General features: G+C 40.0%; 1 protein-coding gene across 1 annotated transcript in view; it reads left to right on the forward strand.

Annotated features, from left to right (window-relative positions):
* Nucleotides 1–17801, forward strand: part of LOC117725867 (MAM domain-containing glycosylphosphatidylinositol anchor protein 1) — a 150709-nt gene that overhangs the window by 114443 nt on the left and 18465 nt on the right. The window contains exons 12-16 of the mRNA XM_034525735.1: nt 8198–8378; nt 8481–8504; nt 10415–10567; nt 10711–10872; nt 15553–15683. Coding sequence (XP_034381626.1) covers nt 8198–8378; nt 8481–8504; nt 10415–10567; nt 10711–10872; nt 15553–15683 — 651 coding nt within the window. The remainder of the gene's footprint in view (nt 1–8197; nt 8379–8480; nt 8505–10414; nt 10568–10710; nt 10873–15552; nt 15684–17801) is intronic.

The following is a 17801-nucleotide window of genomic DNA, read 5'->3' on the forward strand; positions in this document are numbered from 1 at the left end:
TCTCCTCTCCTCTCCTCTCCTCTCCTCCCCTCTCCTTTCAGTCTCCTCTCCTCTCCTCTCTTCCCCTCCCCTCTCCTCTTGCCATTTTCGTGGCTCATACTTTTGGTCCTTTACCTGTTTTTATTGAAAAATAACCCAGTTTCTTTAGATAAACAGATCTCTCTGATGCAATTCCTACCCAGATTTCATGTTCCCATGCATTTGAAAATATGTTTTTTTTCTAAGAGGACAGCCGTTCACGGTAAACAAAGTCCTCTTGCAGTGAGCACATCTCAAAATGCTTTCAATTAAACAAAGTGGATAGAAAGCAAGCACAAACATAACCCTTATTATGCACCAAAGTAATGAAAGAAAACAAAAAGAGAATATTTGCACTGCATTTCCTTTTCCATGATTATCTCATTTTCACTTTGATTTTAAAATGTTGTTTATCTAATTGGCCAATATGAAAAATACATACGCGTAGAATCTCTCTTATTTTAAATCCACTGCAGGGACCTTGTATCTTCGTTTTCCCCCTCCTTCTCTCATCTTATATTGTCTCATCTCTTCTTCTCAGCTCCTTTTCATGAGTTGCCATCTCCTTCAGCTCGTTTTAAGGGCCACACAGACAATGATGTGTTTACTGTTTTGTAACAACTTCCCAAAACCAGCCAACATCTCTCACTTTAGCCAGAATTCAGTCCAGAGACAGTTAAGAGTATTCTCATGTTATATTTTGTCCTCAAATGATTGACTTTACATTGAAGTGATTACATTTTCACAACCCTGTGAGGGAAGCTTAACTTAACTTACACCTTTGACCTCACAAAACCCATTTCTGGCCATAATTCATGCTAATTATGATAATTTCACTCAAATGTCTAATAGGGTATGATGGTGGCTTTATCTTACACACATATGCTCTGAGGGATATTATGAGTACATTTTTATATGACACAAGTAACATTCACTCATGACTATTCCACTAAAAAATAAATACAGTGTCTAAAAATCCTCAGACTTCTACTATCAGTAATGACCAATATTATGACAGATTTATCGGTTTTATCTTCCAGACAAAGGCTTTAGTGCTTTCTCCAACCAAACCCGGCCTGAAAACAGTTAAGGAGACTTCACCGCGCGCCCCTGAATGAAGTTGGAAACCTTTGTCCACAGTTGGAGAGCAACCTCAGGCCACCCTCTTGTTTTTTTAAAACATCTATTCATAGATTACTTGAGTCAGAAGACAGGAAGGATAATAGTGAATTATACACAACTGGCCAGGGTTTGTGTGTTTGTGTGTGTGTGTGCGGGGGGGGAATGTAGGGTCTGCCAGCTTGCTTTTGTGCGGATGAATAGCTAACTCCCCTCCTACTTTAAGACTTGGCTGCTTACCTCATTAAGTAAGACTGCAGGGACACAGAAAATTAGCACTGGCCTTCCTAAGATGCATATTTGATTGCATGCCTCAGCTCTCTTAAAACTTTCACTCTACCTCTCTCTTGTTCCCTCTCCTTTTGTCCAATATCTTCCACATACTGCATCTTGTCTGTTTTTCCCCTAATTTCTTCGTCTTTCTTTGCCCTCTCTAAGTCTTTCTTGATTCAATTTGTGCTCGTCTCTCTCTCGCTTTCCCTCACTCCTTTCAGTTTTTTCCTGCACTGAGTAATTGTGTTATGAGTGCAGACTTAATGGCATTTAATGTTGGGTGAACCGTGGCAATTGAAATAGCGCTGATAAATAGCCACTGCGAGTTCTAATGCTGACAGCGTTAAAATAATAAATTGCAATAAGTAGCCGTTTAAGACTTCTTAAATGTTGTTAAACTTTAATTTACCTGCATATGTTTACAAATGCATTACAGAGCAGCTAAAATGTAGACAAAATAGAAGTATCCAAAAGGAAAAGCAAAAGGTAAGAGCAAGGACTTGAATGAAACGAGGCGAAAGAGAAAAATACGATACAAATTAAAGAAAAACAGTGAATCTCACTGCTCCTCTCGACTATTAAATAGAGTATGTGAACATTCAAATGTAATACCATCTCAATATCACAACCCATCTATTTCTGCAACACTCTCTCCAGCTCATCCTCTTAACGCCTTGACGCCATCTTTTTAGCACATACAAAATGATGAGGAGGGTCTCGGGAGAGACATGCAGACACAGAGGGGAATAAAAGAGACAGATCAGTTCATGTAGAGCACCTCATTGTACATGCCGATGGCTTTTGCTCAATGCATCCATTTGCTTTTTATTCCTGTGTAAAAGGGTGTGTTTCTAATGTGTTTCTAATGCATTTATATTCACCTATGTGTAGAGCATATTTTAATGTGTGTGTGTGTGTGTGTGTGTGTGTGTGTGTGAGACAGACTACATGCTTGGCTCCATGACTCATTGCCAGGCTGTAAAATCCCCATTAACGCTTCTTCATTTAGTTTTGTTCTCCCTGCAGGGGGTTTCCCTGTGTAGGAATTAACAAGGTTGGCAGGCCCTCTTTGTTTCATCAAGCTGTCCTCACCCCCCTTTTCTTCACCCCAACTTCTACCACTACGGTTTCTTAAACGAGAACTTTGATTCATGAGAGATAATTAGCATGTGGTGATTTTACCTTTGTGCAACAGAAAAGACTGATATGTACTCAGCCTCTTGTTGCTCATTTTACACCCTTTTCTTTCTATACCATAGGTGCCCGTCACAGGAAGTTGTCTGTCTTTAGATGCACATTATTTATTCATCCAGTGCACTTGTTTCATGCATTTATTTATTTATAAATTCTGCTCTAAAGAAACTGCAGCAGATTTTACCCAACCCTATACACGGCCTTCCCTCGACACAATGAAGGTCGTCTATAGGGAATTTAAGTAACCTGTCCGGAATATAAAAACATGTTAACATCAGAAAAACAGCAAACAATGGACTAGTTAGCTTCGAATGTATCAACTCAAACACACAGCAGCTTGAAAGTGAAAAGTGTGCAGTAGCCAATAATAAATCTGATATCATTTATGAAGTTATGAGTGCGTGGCAGAATTGTTGCCTCACATCATCCGTGCGGATTTGACTGCCAGGCTGTTTGTGCAGTCTTTGTTGATCTCCCCCAAACAGCCAGAATACCAACTGTGCAAATGATCGCTGGCTAGTGAAGAATGCACTGCACTGTGCACTGTGTGTGGATATGTGTGTGTTTGAGTTCAGCCTGTGACTTTTTATTTATTATCTTTCCTCATGCCTTTGTACAGTTATGAAGCAGATTAATAACGCTCTGGCTTCAGCACAATATGTTTTTGCATCTATGCGTCCTTCGAGCCTCACTGGCGTAATTTGCACCTAATCACATCTTTCCTTTCGCTTTGCATGCAATCTCACCGACTCTAAAATTCACCTTGTGTACCGTCTGAGTCTGTCTGTTTAATGACCTCTACAGAATTTATTTAACAATTGTATGTATAAAATAGATTTTACATCATAATTCTAAGAGTAATTAATACCCACATTGTGGCATTGGTGAATGCTTTTCATTCCCTACAATATACTGCATTTTAAATGAATGGTTATAAACATTACACAGACACATCATGTATTCATATACTGCAGAGACACTCATGTCAGAGAACTACCATGCAACAATATTCATACAGTATGTATTTGTGTTTCTTTTATTCCCAAATCTCTCACTGCTTCTGCAGTTTGTATTCTTCTTTTTCTGTATTGTGCCATCCTTATTAATTTTGCACACCTTTCTCCTCCCATCTCTCAATCTTTCCACCTCATCACTGTATCGACCGCTCGTCTGCCTGCTGCCATGGAGTTGTGTATTTAGTATATCACTGAAGTAGTGTGGCAGGCAGCTGACCTGGCTTCAGGTCTTAGCTACAGATCTGAACGCCCAGGTTCTTTCTGTGCTGCTACACAGTCACACAAACACTCCTCTGCAAACACACATCACCATTATCATATATATGAGAAATTACAAAATATTCATGATGAATTACAGTTGTACATTGAATCAAATGTATGAATAATTGATGTACATAACCAACCCACTGCATATATATATATATATATATATATATATATATATATATATATATATAGTTTATTCACACACAGCCACAAAGAGAGCACATAGGCTTATGCAAGCACAGATACTCGTACCAATAGACACAGTGCACACATGACTTGTTAACATACACACACCCACTATCTGTGAATTGTGGATCAGTCACAAAAGGTCCATTAATAGAGGATAATAGAAACATTAACGTGTTTCAAGAGGCCGCCCGCTCACACGCTGTCGGTCCAAATGTCACACACACGCGTCACTCTGTGTTTCTGTCTCATGGCGGATCCTTTGCAGATCCCTCTTTCACACTTCCTGTTCTGGTGTGTCTTTGTTGACTGATGGAGACACAGTTGAAAACACTGTATGGTAGAAATGATTGAAAGCGTTTGGCACAGACACGCACAGACACACACACACACACACACGCCAAGAAAAGCAAATGGACTCCCATATAAGTCTATCAACCGACCACCTTTCCGTCTCTTAAATGATGTCACTCACTCACTCACTCCGGTCACTTTTGACTGTCTCCTCCTGTTAGTCCTTTCCCTACACACTACATGTCTTTCTCACCTGCGCCTTTCGCTGTCACTTAGGCACTCAAACACACTTGTAAACACACACATGTTGTCCACTGACCTAGTGAGGCAGGCAGGGAGAGTCTGTGTTTGTGTATATGCTTTTAGTCCAATTAATTTATCGATTACATCCCACACACTGTAACCACAACCAAAGCAAGTGTGTGCATTTGTGTGTGTGTGTGTGTGTGCGTGTGTGTGTGTGTGTGTGCACAGACGCAGATGCTTTCCACTCATGAAGAATCACATTCTCTCTCATTCTGCTTACGTCTAAAGTTCTGACTCCTTGGCATTATTAACTTGTTTCTCCCTGCTAACACACACTCTATACATATTACACGAGCATAGCTCTTCTTTCTGTTATATTTCACATAATTATGCATATGCTGTACAAGCAGTGTGTAAATGTTTATATGGATGAATGTGAGCATAAATGTGTGTTAAAAGGGTGCAATACGTTTTATTTTGTACCTACTACCATGCTAAATAGTATACACTGTATGATAGTGTGTGAGTTTATGTAATCAGTTAAGGTGGAAACTGAACAAATATCTGAACTAATGTGAACTTACAATGCAGAAGCATTCAATATTGTCAAACATTTTTAAAAGGCTGTTCAATGCAAATAATTTCATCAATGAATGAGGCCCTCCGAAGCTTAGTAAGTAGAAGTAAGAAAATGAGAAGTAAGAAAATGAATAAAGGTGGTAGTAGTTTTGTATTAATCAAACTTTTACGATTAACACTGTCACCAACAGCACTCAGGACTATGTCAGTTGCATCATCCAGTACGTTCCACTCTGCTTTCTTTCACAGCCTTTTTGCTTTTGATACAAATCGCCATTCTGTCTTTTTAATTATGTGGTTTATGCAAGGATGATTTCAATAGGAGTGATTTGATGAGATATACAGTAGTTAAGAACTGTAGTTAAGTCTTTTTTAGCTACTTGGTGGTTGTGTGTGTGTGTGTGTGTGTGTGTGTCTGTGTGTGTGTGTCTGTGTGTGTGTGTGTGTGTGTACACAGTCTTTAAACTGGCTATAATTGGGTTAGGGTGAATGCTAAATTGTTATTTGTTCAAAAGCTCAATTTTCCACGAATACTATTCATGTAACTGAAAACACTATCAGGACTTTTAACAATTTACCAGCTAGGGGTCCAGGACCTTACTCAAGAAAACTTCCTCCAGATACATTGTTGTTGGAGAAATCGAAAGCTGTGACCTTTTCTTGATGCGATGGTCTTTTAAACCAAAAGGTCGCTCTCTGAACTACGAGTTACCTGATGACCAGAATGATCATTCAGTTGGTGCAATACTAGATTGACCAAACTTTTCTAGATCACTCCAACTACAGTACAAGCAAACATGACTGCTGTGTGCAGGCCAGGCCCCATAATGCAGAAGTGTTGTGCTCACAGCAGCATTAGAAAGACCAGTTTGCTGGGAAAAGGAAAATGGTAGTTGACGACGTTATGGGAGGATCTTTTGAACAATTAACATTTGAGAAATTTGAGAAATGTGGTTTATGTTTGGATTGGTTTATGTTTGGATTGGTTGATTTGTGAATTAAATTGTTTGGATAATTTTGCCTGCATTGAAGGGTACCTTCATAAACTCATAAGAGGAAACAGCTGGCTGTGGCTGCCTGCCATATGGGACTCGCACAATAATTGAAGTCATACCAAATTCTTTGCTGTCTGGGCAGATTCTTTGCTGTCTGGGCAGACATCACCATGGTCTTGTCGATGGAAAAGATCATCTCAGTCTAGCTGAGTGTGACTTTGTGGTGATGAGTAGAAATACATTGGGAATAGCACACCTCAACTTGAGTGTCACGAGACAGAAGGAAAAGCATATTTCACCAAGGTGATATCAGAGCATACCGTACTGAAGCAATTATAGGGAAGTGATGGGATGCATTGGTTCCTCTACGACGAACCGGACTGCCAAACTCAGAATATCAAGCACGGAACATCAAGCATGCACATTTGATATATATATATATATATATACACGCACACACATTTTTGTTTGTTTTTTGCATAATTATCCCACAAAATTGGAACAGACAAATCGTTAGAACTTTTTTTAATGTTATGATGCTTTTCTTCTTCTTTAATGTTATGATGCTATTTTATTTACGTCTATCAGCTTTTGTATTACACTTTCACTGTGAGGCCTCTGTGCTGTAGACATTTACCATACACACAAGCACACAAGCACACACACACACTATTCTGCTGCATGCATTAGCTGATAATGGCATGCTGTGGGTGTACTAAGGTGTTATGCTGGAGTGGCTGACCTAATGCATTAGATTGAGCTCACTGTCAGGTCTTTAAGTAGCTGGAATCAGAGGCAGATACACAGCTAATGGATCCTTCTCTCCGTGGGTGGAATAACACAGCAATAGCTCTATTAAAATTGGTGCTAACTAAAAAAAAACTAACTTAAAGGTGCAGTACGCAATTTTAATCCAATACACTTTTTGTCAAATTCAGCAGCTATCTCATTATAATCTGATGTTGATACACAACATTTAAGAAAATGAGAAGACAATAATTGCACTAGATTAACATCATAACCAATTTAATTTGCAATTAGTTCATATAATGCAGAGCCAATTACATTTATTTCAAAGTTGCTTGTCACAAATTCAGTGGGTTGTACAGTGAAATAAATAGTTCTTCAATTTCTACAATTACAATAGTGTTTGAGTCTGTGTCGCGGGAGTGGTGGGCAAAGATACGTTGTGTTGGAAATGACTCAGCTTACTTAGTACAATGTTATGAGCACAATAACAGTGGACACTACCTCTGCATAGCCTATGCTTTCCTTTGAGCTATTTCCTGAAAAGAGATGGAGGAAAATTATTCTTTTTACAGCTGTGTAGCTTTGGATAAAAGATGAGATTGGAAATTCATGCAGTCCAAGAAAGGTACAATCCAAGTCTTGAGGCTAACTGGCTATACGCCCAGAATTATGCCAAAGATAAATTCCATTGACAATAAATGAAAATATGACGAAACTTGCAAAGATACGAAAAAGTAACTGGATATGATGATATAGTGCTTAATAAGCTGTGAGTAAATCTATTATTGTTGCTTCTACAACACAAAACAAAAACTGGTGATGGTTGAGGGCATGCTTTAATCAAATCTGAGCAGGCAGTATTTCTGCTTGGGAAATTATGATCTTTACTACGAGGGGGACCAGGCCCTGTAAATTTGTGTAAAAATGTTGATAATAACCATTAGATATAAATGATCTTGGTCATTCAAATAAAAGCAAAAACATAAAAACTTCCAGCCTCATTTTTACTAAGGGTGAGTTTTAATACCTGAGCATACAAACATAAAGCTGTAAAGATGAGGTTGTGGATGATATAAAGAAAGGAGAATAGATGACACCACCATGTGTACCCTCTTGGAGTTTCTGGTAGTAATCATCTCTTTGTTGTGTACTGTGTGTATTTGTTTTGTTTTTTAACCGTTTTTAATTTTTTTAGTAAGTTCATGCATATTTGTGAGTGTACAATTAAACATGTCACGTTCCCTGCCTGTGCCAATCTAGAACAAGCAGAATGTGCTGTCAAAGCAGATAGACCTCAAGGGCAAGGAGCCAGAGAAGGGTGTGCTGATATCCCACGCCATATCAGACCTGAAAATCCCTCTGTCCTACGAGGTCCGACTGGCCCCTATCACCACCTACAGCACTGGGGACTACGTCAGTCGCATCATACAGTACTCAGAACGTGAGTCTTATTTAAAATGTATCAAACATATCCAGAACATTGTACAAAAGATGTATAAGTGGATTGTGCTCATCTGAGTGTATCAACATTATTGTCTTACAGCCTACACATATCCAAGGCCTTCAGGTGAGACTTCTCTCTTAACTACTATCCACATTTCACAGTGTTGTGACCTGAAGGATGACAGGGTGGTGGAGGTTTGGAGACCGGTTGAATTTGTATGCGAGCTAATTGCAGCTTGTACACTGCAAGCCATGTCAGCACAAGCTTGTCAAGGCAACGTTTGTCGTGAACCAGCCTTGGACTTGATTAAATCGTATTGCTCGGTATGAAAGAGGGGTAGCAGTAGGATGAGAGGATGCAAGTGATGGCTGGGAGCAGGTCCATGACATTTGAAATTGCGACAAAGAGTGCTAATGTTTTGAGGTTATGAAACTGGTTAATCAAATGGGATTGGTTTTAAGGTTCATGGGCAAATATTTGAAAGTCACTTTAGGAAACTATATTAATACTATTTTACCATCAATATATATCACCTTAAATATGTGCCTCCTTTCTCTCTGTTAGCCCCCCTCTCTTTGTCTCACTCTAACTCCTGCTCTCTCCATTCCTCTTGTTCTCAGTCAACTGCATCTTGTCTATTTTCTTCATTAAGAGACACGCTGCATTTTGGCAGGAGTGGCAGTCGGCTCCGCCAGGGTGAGGCAATTAAAACAACACCAGATTGGAACAGACTGCGAGAACAACAGTGCAAATTGAAAGGAGCTCATGTAGTAGAGCAGGGTGTGAATAGTAATAGATTAGTTCCCTGAAACAACGAAGCGCACACACAACATCCTCATGGGTAGCGTGAGCCATACGCATCTGCAGCAGAGTGTGTGAGTGTCCAGTAAGCTTCCACAGAATCTGTCAGCTTGGATGGCTTTCGTTAGCTGTGGTTGTGTTCGCTTGCCTCAAGTTTCCCTTTGTTTAGTGAGTCTCTGATAATGGCGGAGCTCTCCTGATGGGCTAATGAAGGGGGAGGCAACATAGAGAAAAGCCTCTCTATCTAGCTTAACTAAACATCAAACGTCAGCATCAAATATAATGCCAATTCCCTTCCAGATGTCTTTCCTAAAGTGCATTGTGTGTGACAATATTAAACAGCAACAAACTGACTTGATATGGATAGGTAAAAACATGTTGTCACGTGATGCTGCATTCAATCAAAGCTTTGTTGTGAGAACAAATATTTAACAGCTAGTTGAGACACCTCCCTCCTCAACTGTAAAGATGAGTCTCAGCTCTCACATTCTGAAAAGGTTCTTCCAGGAAAAATGTTCTCAGACTTCAGATGTCTCACTTTTGCTGGGTTTCTCACAAATGCTTCTTGAAAAGAACATCCATACACCTCCCATACTAAACAATTTATTGATCAACTTTCCCCATTTGGAGAAGTTGTAAAACTCTTATGTAATCTTTATCAGCGGTAGGAGCAGTATTTTTCTTACTTCTTGAAAAGTGTCAAAAAAGGCTAAGAAACCACCTACAGTGTAAACCAGGGTTCAGTATGTCTTCAGCTCTTCCCCTGATACTTGTGCTCCACTGTGTATTTCTGTTCTCCAGAATATATCCAGGTATTGAGCCTTGTTTTTCAGAAATCTTGTAACAGTGATTTTTTTAAATGTTATACTTTATGTTCTTTTTTCCATTTTACACAGCCCAACCTAATCATTGTTACATTTAAAAGGTCCTGCATGTGGGAGTCATGCATAAGAATATGCATACTACTGTATGTTAAATACACTTAAAGTTTCACATTATACACTCTGCCTCCTACATTGTGCCTATCACTTTGTCAGTAATTGCCTGGCTGTCTGATCTTCACATTTGAAGTGCATATTGCAGAGGCTGTTATACAGCTATATTGTCGCCATTAATTTCCCTGTAAAAGTGAGGTAAAAAAAATAGCCACCTGTAGTTTGTAATGTCAGCTGCCTGACATTTCTCTTGTCCTCTTTTGTTTTTCTCTACACACACACACGCACACATCCCAGACCATGTGTGTGGTTTTGAGGATGACAGGATTTGTGGTTTCTCACAAGACCGGAGTGATATCTTTGATTGGACGAGACAGAATCACCTGACACAGAACCCCAAGCGATCTGCCAACACTGGCCCCGAGACTGACCGCAGTGGAACCAAGGAAGGTGAGGAAATCACGAGGAATGATTTTGTGGCGGTTCAGTTCGGTGTTTGGCAGTGTCTATTATACAATACACAATTGCACAACATCATACTATTTTTTTTGCGTGTTGCATTCATGACAATAGAATGTTGCTTGTTGTTTCAGGGTACTACATGTACATTGAAGCGTCACGGCCGCGTCTTCAGGGGGACAAGGCGCGTTTGCTTTCTCCACTTTTCAATGTGACCTCAGTGAGGGGCCCCAAAGGCTCCGGCAGGGTCCCATATTGCGTCTCTTTCTACTACCACATGAAAGGCAAACATATCGGTGAGTACTTCAGCAGAGAATAATACTCATAAAGAAACAATGTTATCTCCCTCATGAGTCCATATAAACAAAATGACACATGGAAATACAGTGGAGAGCATTGCTGGGCTTCTTTCAAAAGCTGAACTCAGTGTTTGACCCTTGCTTGTAGAGCTTGTCGGACACAATGTCTGTCTGTGTGTGTGTGTGTGTGTGTGTTGTCTGTGTGTTGTCTGTGTGTGTGTGTGTGTGTGTGTGAGAGAGAGCGAAAGAGTGAAAGAGAGAGACAGAGAAGGTGGGGGGTTATCAAAGTTTCTACTTGTGCCTTAGTGTGTGTTTGGAGGTGGCTGAAGGGGGCAGTGGGTGTTTGATTTATGGCAGTGGCACGACACAATCAGTCATTTGGGGGAGCTGTTCATCATAATATGCCCTATCACACAGCTAGAATGCATACATCTTGTAGCCTACACACCTGCACACAAACCTTAACACACACACATGCATACTGTATACACATGCCAAAGAAAAGCACATAAACACAAAAGTTGTGCCCCTCACTGCTGCAAGAAGGGCTTGGGTTCAATCCCGGGCTGGCTGGCCTTCAGCGTTGAGTTTGCATGTTCTCCTGAGTTCTTTCTGTTCCAGGTTCTCCAGTTTTCCAACAGTCCCCAAACATGAGGCTTAGCTTAATTGATGAGTCTAAATTCCCTGTAGGTGTGAGCGTGAGTATGAATGGTTGTCTGACTCTACGTGTCAGCCCTGTGATAGCCTGGCAACCTGTCCATGGTGCTCCCTGCCGAAGCCCAATGTCAGCTGGGATTGAGTCCAGGCCCCTGAATAGGATAAGCGGTGACAGATAATGGATGGATGTATGGCTATGTACCCTTTGGTATACCGTATTTTGCACAAGTCTCAGTCAAGTCAGCCTCGTAGTTGTATACATCAGTCACACAGTGCTTTCTTAAGATTAGCACATTCTGCTACCAGTCACGCCCAGCTCTGCTACAAGCCCTCCCTCAATTTACTCTGTTGTTCTCCCAGTCTGTTCCAATCTGTTGTCACTTTAATTGCTTTACCTTGGCGGAGCTCACACTCCTGCAAAGGAGACACAATGTGACTGCTAATGACCAAAAGAGACGAGATACGGATAAGACAGAGGGGGTCAGTGAGAGCAGAGATGAAACGGAGAGAGTGAGGGGAGGATGGGCCAGCCTTGGAAAGAAAAAGGGAGGCTTAATGAATGGAAAGAGAGCAAAGAGAATAGCAGGAAAAAGAGACGGACTGAAAGGAAGTGCAAGCAAACAGTATGACAAGAGGAAGAAGACTTGAACAGAGAGCTGCAAGTGAGGCCATCAACTTGTTAATGTTCAGAAGTAGTGAGAAGATGCAAGAGGTAGTGCTTTATGCTGAAGCACTTTACGCTAGTTTCAAAGTACTGTAAAGTGTTAAAGGGGGTTTATATGTTGAAAGCATTTAGGTACTTTGACACCAATTGTTGAAATGTCGCTCTTTTCCGACCCACGTATTGTCCGCTAGCTGTTTTATAATCATGAGGTTATGTGACTATGTATATGATTTATGCAAAATGAGGAAAAAAGCACAACGCTTTTCAACTAGTTTGGATTGTAGGTGTGCAAATAAAGACCTTCCCATGTGCTGTGCTGTGTTGTTCACCTTAATGTGTTTCTTTTTGGGCTTGCTGGCAGCAACAATAAACAACATTTAATTAGTTTAGCTTGGCATCGGGTAGTATTTTAGACAAGCTCAGGTTTGTAAGCTTGCCATTGGCAAGCTTACTTGGAATCACTGTATTATTTTTGGAAGAATTTATAATATGTACTGTATATATATATATATATATATATATATATATATATCCATATAAATGGATATGGATATTTATTGTGGCGATTATGTGACAAGTTTGTTTTGTTGATGCTATACTTACTCTTTGAGAAGTGTCTTCTCACTTTTTAGGTTTTTCTAATCTCCTCCTTCGATTCTTTTCAGGAAAACATTCTGTTCACTTTGTTGTGTAGCAAGGTTAGCGATAGGATTTAAGTAACTCTAGATTTGTCCCTATTCTCATGCTCATAAATGTATGTATTTATTTACTAAGAAGAATAGCATGCTTTTGTTAGTTGGTGTTGGGTGGCAGAAGCCAGAACACAGACCACAGAGCAGTTTGGTATAGTTTTGTCTCTAAGGCAAACCCGCACTGGAAGCAGAGACGAAGAGGTGCGTGAGTGTGTGTGTTTGTGCGTGCGTGCGTGCGTGCGTGCATGTGCGTCTCAGTATCTTCCCTGGCCTCCCCACTCACAATTCTACAGACAAGTAGCCTTGATAAAGCTGTGCCTCTTCCTCTGCCTCTCTGTCACTCCTACCAACACACAGCTTTACCTCCAATCAATAGACTGCTTATCAGAGTCCTCTTCCCTCTGCTGCGCGCGCGTGTGTGTGCGTGCGTGTGTGTGCGTGTGTGTGTGCATGTGTGTGTGTGCATGTGTGTGTGCGTGTGTGTGTAGGTGGTGATGTGAGGGTGCAACAGAGATAGGAGAAGAAAGAGAACATGTGTGGTGAGTGAGGAAGGAGACAACAAGACTCAGATATGTGGAGATAGAATGAGAGAGTGGGCTCAACAGGTGAAAGTGGGCTACATCAGCATTAGCCAATGTTTCTCTCCATTATAAAACTGCATTATCCTTTCAAATGTAATGTGATGAACAGTTGCATGTGACGCTGTTAAAGCCATGGTCTGACATTTTGCAGAGAGTTAGATGAGAAGATCAATACCAATCTCATATACTATGTCTGTTAAATAAGAACTCTGCAGCCAGTTAACCTAGCTCAGCACAAAGACTGGAAACAACAAGAAACAGCTTACCTGTGTCTAAAATGAACAACATCCACCACCCAGAACCTGTAATTAACAATAATTAACTCATTGTATCTGGTTGTACAAGGAAATATGTGCAGGAATATTGGCCAGGCAGACTGACTTCCTGGAGGTGTTGTTGGTAGGCAACCTCATCGTGATATACAAGAGCCACAAACTAGAGCTATTCGGTAGACCGATAACTCTCAGCAAAGATGTGATGCATTGGTTTTGACAAATCTGAATTAGATCCAAGCACATATTTCAATTGATACATTTAGCAGCACATCTTTTGATGGATACATGTATTTGATGTTTCAATAAACCAGTGTGCATGTACATTGGAAATCAGAAATGTAAAACTTTTTCTTTGTGTATATTTATATACATATATATAATTGGTCAAACGCTATTTAAGATCAATGTTCATAACTGAATCAACAGTTTCACACTGGTTCTTTCTCTTCACCACATACAGATACCCCCTCCATGTTATATAACTTCCCTGTTTGCCCCCGTTAACACACCTTCCTCAGTCACACCGTTTAAAGGACAGAGCAGGAAGATAATTAGTGCCAGCCTGCTGCTTATTTCAAAGTTTGAAGAATGTGAGATGAAAAATTCACAAACACACAACAGCATGACACACATTTCATATGCAAGCATGCACACATACACAGTATATAACACTGTGCCCCCTGCCTGCGTATTAGTTTAAGAGACTGCTGGTTGGTTAATGTTCCAATTAGGGGCTGGCTGAGGATCGTTAAGAAGATAAATGACTCTCTCACACCTTAGAGACCCGAGAAAGAGAGAGAGAGAGAGAGAGAGAGATGGAGAGAAGGAGAGAGAGAGATTATTTGGATCACTTCCTTATGGTTCGAATGATGTCATTCTCTCCAGCCTTTTTTTCAGTAATTAGGACTATTGATTTGTTTCCACAGTACCTTTTCATTTCAACCAAACATCCTGTTGCAGTTATGTAAATACATTAAATTAAAGGAAACATGATTTTCTTGCAACCTCTCTTCACCATTACCTCTGTCTGACTCTCTATCTTCCTCATCCTTGCTGCTGTCCTTTTGCTGCATTGTGAAAAGAAAACTTTCCACTGGACTGTCGAAGAGTTCAAGACATATCACCACTCATGCAAGGAGCCTCACACATTTAATTTACACCTAAATATCATCCACGTGCACTTGACCTTAGTGCGTCACCCTAGCATATGCAATATGCAACACATTTGTTTACACTTCCTATATAAATTAGGTGTGGTCCACAGCACAGCCATGTACTGTATATGCTAGTTAAAGCATGTGGTGCTCAAACATAAGTCTAGATGTGTGTTTTGTTGCTTAGAGTTTGTGGAAAATAAATCCTCAATTTGATGTCTGTCGTTTAATGGTGACAACTTGACAGCAGCTAGATATTTGGTGATGTTGGTTGAATATATGCAAATGGTGATGACAGAGAACAGAGCCTGCAGGGCTGTAGGACACAAATCAGTCTCTCTGGGATTAAAGCCGTAGTGACGACCAACTACCTTACATTCCTCTCGTGACTGTAAACGACCAGTTACATTAATTGTCGGTGCGGTGAAGGTATCATTAGGTGGTCACTTATCTTACTCTAGTTGATAAAGAGGAGGGCACACATGATTGTTAGGCCATTTGCAGTTCGGAGTGCTGCATTTGAACTGATCAGACACAACTGAGATCACAGCCTATTTGTTCAGTGCGATACAAGTCATGTTCCCAGCCATCTCTCACCCAGTGTTCAGTTTCTAATGATCTGTTCTGTGTGTGTGTGTGTGTGTGTGTTTACAGGCACTCTCAATGTTCTCCTTAGAGTGAGAAGCATTGCCTCTGTGGACTCGGTAGTGTGGATAAAGTCTGGTCATCAGGGCCCGGACTGGAGGAAAGCATTCTTGGACATCAGCCCCAGTGGACCCTTCCAGGTAATGGCTTGGCAATTACTTTTCTTCCCAACGTGGACAATCATTACAACAAAACAGCGGTGTAGTACTTATACAGCTGTTATGTATTGCATAATTTGGCCTCAAGGTATGACTTGGTCAACTGTTGGTACTTGAGAACTGTTTGCTTGATGTTGAAAGACCTCAACCTCTGAATTGAAATCAGCCTCCAGCGCTCTCCTCTTGAGGGTTAATTTCAAACACGCGCCAACAGCATTGTCAGGTCTGCTTTGTCTTTCTCGAAGAAGAAGAAGAAGAAGAAGAAGAAGAAGAAAAAAATAGAATTATATGCTTAGATATTCACAGTATTTCCTTTTTTTCTGCCATCTCTCTCATCTCTAAGACATTTCCTCTTCTGCGTCTTTCCCCAAGAGGAAGGCCTCCACTGCAGCTGAGATAGAACAGGACAGGGTTTTATATTCAGATAACTTTTAGGAATCAAGGGAATTCCAGTAGAATTAGGCTCGAAACTCAACTTGTAATTTGATTAATTTTTTACAGGAAATTCTCCACAGTGAAATTTGAAGCTCTGAAAAGCCAGAGAAAGCCATCAAATGTAGATTTACGTTTGAGCCCCCAGAATCATTCGCACCTAATATTTACATCAATGTCAAAGTTAACACACACATTCAAAATCCTCAGTGAATGTAGAGCTGGGACATATAGACAACTCTTTTTTTTACGATATATAAGTCATTTCATATTACAATAACAATATACATATCATGATATAACAGTTTTCTGGTAATTCAGTAACTAAATATACTACATGAAATAACCACATACCTTTGGATAGGCTTGTGTGAATTAAATACTTTCATTTCTCATTTAATCAAGAACTTATCAATTTATACTACATCATTCTCGATATATGATTTCATTACAATATGATTCCATTGTTGAAAGATGATTAATTATCATATTGAATTATTGCCCAGCCCCAGGTGGAGGCAGAATATTAACAGGCATTATAAATAAATTAAAATGTTAAAACAGCAAAGTGTTGGCAAGGTTAGAAAAGTAACTCAAACACTCGGTTGGCGAGTAACTTCCCCGTTAGTGACCCTGCCAGCGCCTGAGTCTCAGGATGTGAGCAATGAGAGGAGAGTCTGCCCACTTGAATTAATTATAATTTATTAAGCCATATACATTTTTAAAACAGTAACACGCATGAATGCATTGCAAAATATGATAAATATAAATGTAATCCAAGTTTTAAAATGAGAGACTTGGGTGCATTTTTTTAATTCTTTTTTATAAATGTTGGTACAGCACTTTGACATTTTAGTACTGAGGGGAGTATTGATAAATGAGAGCCTTTAAGTGAACATTCAGCTCATTTTCTGCTGAATGTCAGCAGCGAGCCTATCCACACAGTAACCAGAGGATTATCCGCTTCATCAAGAATGTGCTGATCTCAGGGCATAATACAAGGTTTCACACCGGTTTGAAAGATACAAACAGCGTGCATCTGTAGCTATACAGTCATGAGAGAGAAAATGTTATATAATAGTAACATAGAATATCAAATGATGTATGAAGGAAGATAAACAGGCGTGTTAAGTTGTTCTTTAAGAATAGATGTTTAATTACAGTCCCAGTTATTTCCACTCAGAGAAGTATACAGGTTTTAAAGTGAAAAGGAAAAGAGGGCACTGGTATCAGAGCTATACTCTGTATCGATGAATTTGAGTATAGTATCAGAATCACTGCCGGGTGAGATCAGAGTAAGAGTTATTATGTATGAAATTTAGTAGTACAGTAGTATGTACTGTAAGAAAATGTTTACGATTGAACAACAAGATAATTAGGACAGCAAGGATATTGTATTACGTATGTTGCTCCCTTCAAAGAGTTTTATGGGATTTGGAACTGATCCATAAAATTCTGACCAAGCTCAAATCCAGATTGTGGGAAGCAACCTTCCCTAGTTTCAGCTGAACCATGATGTTTCCTTGTGTAAGTTCACCAGAGGTTTCGTTGCACTGTACACTTTCAGTCAATAGTGGATGAAAATGGTTTGGGAGACATAACAGAGGCGACGCCTGTTTGAGCAGCGTCTGTTGACACATCATTGAGGTCCCATCGGCTCTATGGCAG

The sequence above is a fragment of the Cyclopterus lumpus genome, chromosome 3 (genome assembly GCF_009769545.1).
Source record: "Cyclopterus lumpus isolate fCycLum1 chromosome 3, fCycLum1.pri, whole genome shotgun sequence".
Lineage (NCBI taxonomy): Eukaryota > Metazoa > Chordata > Actinopteri > Perciformes > Cyclopteridae > Cyclopterus > Cyclopterus lumpus.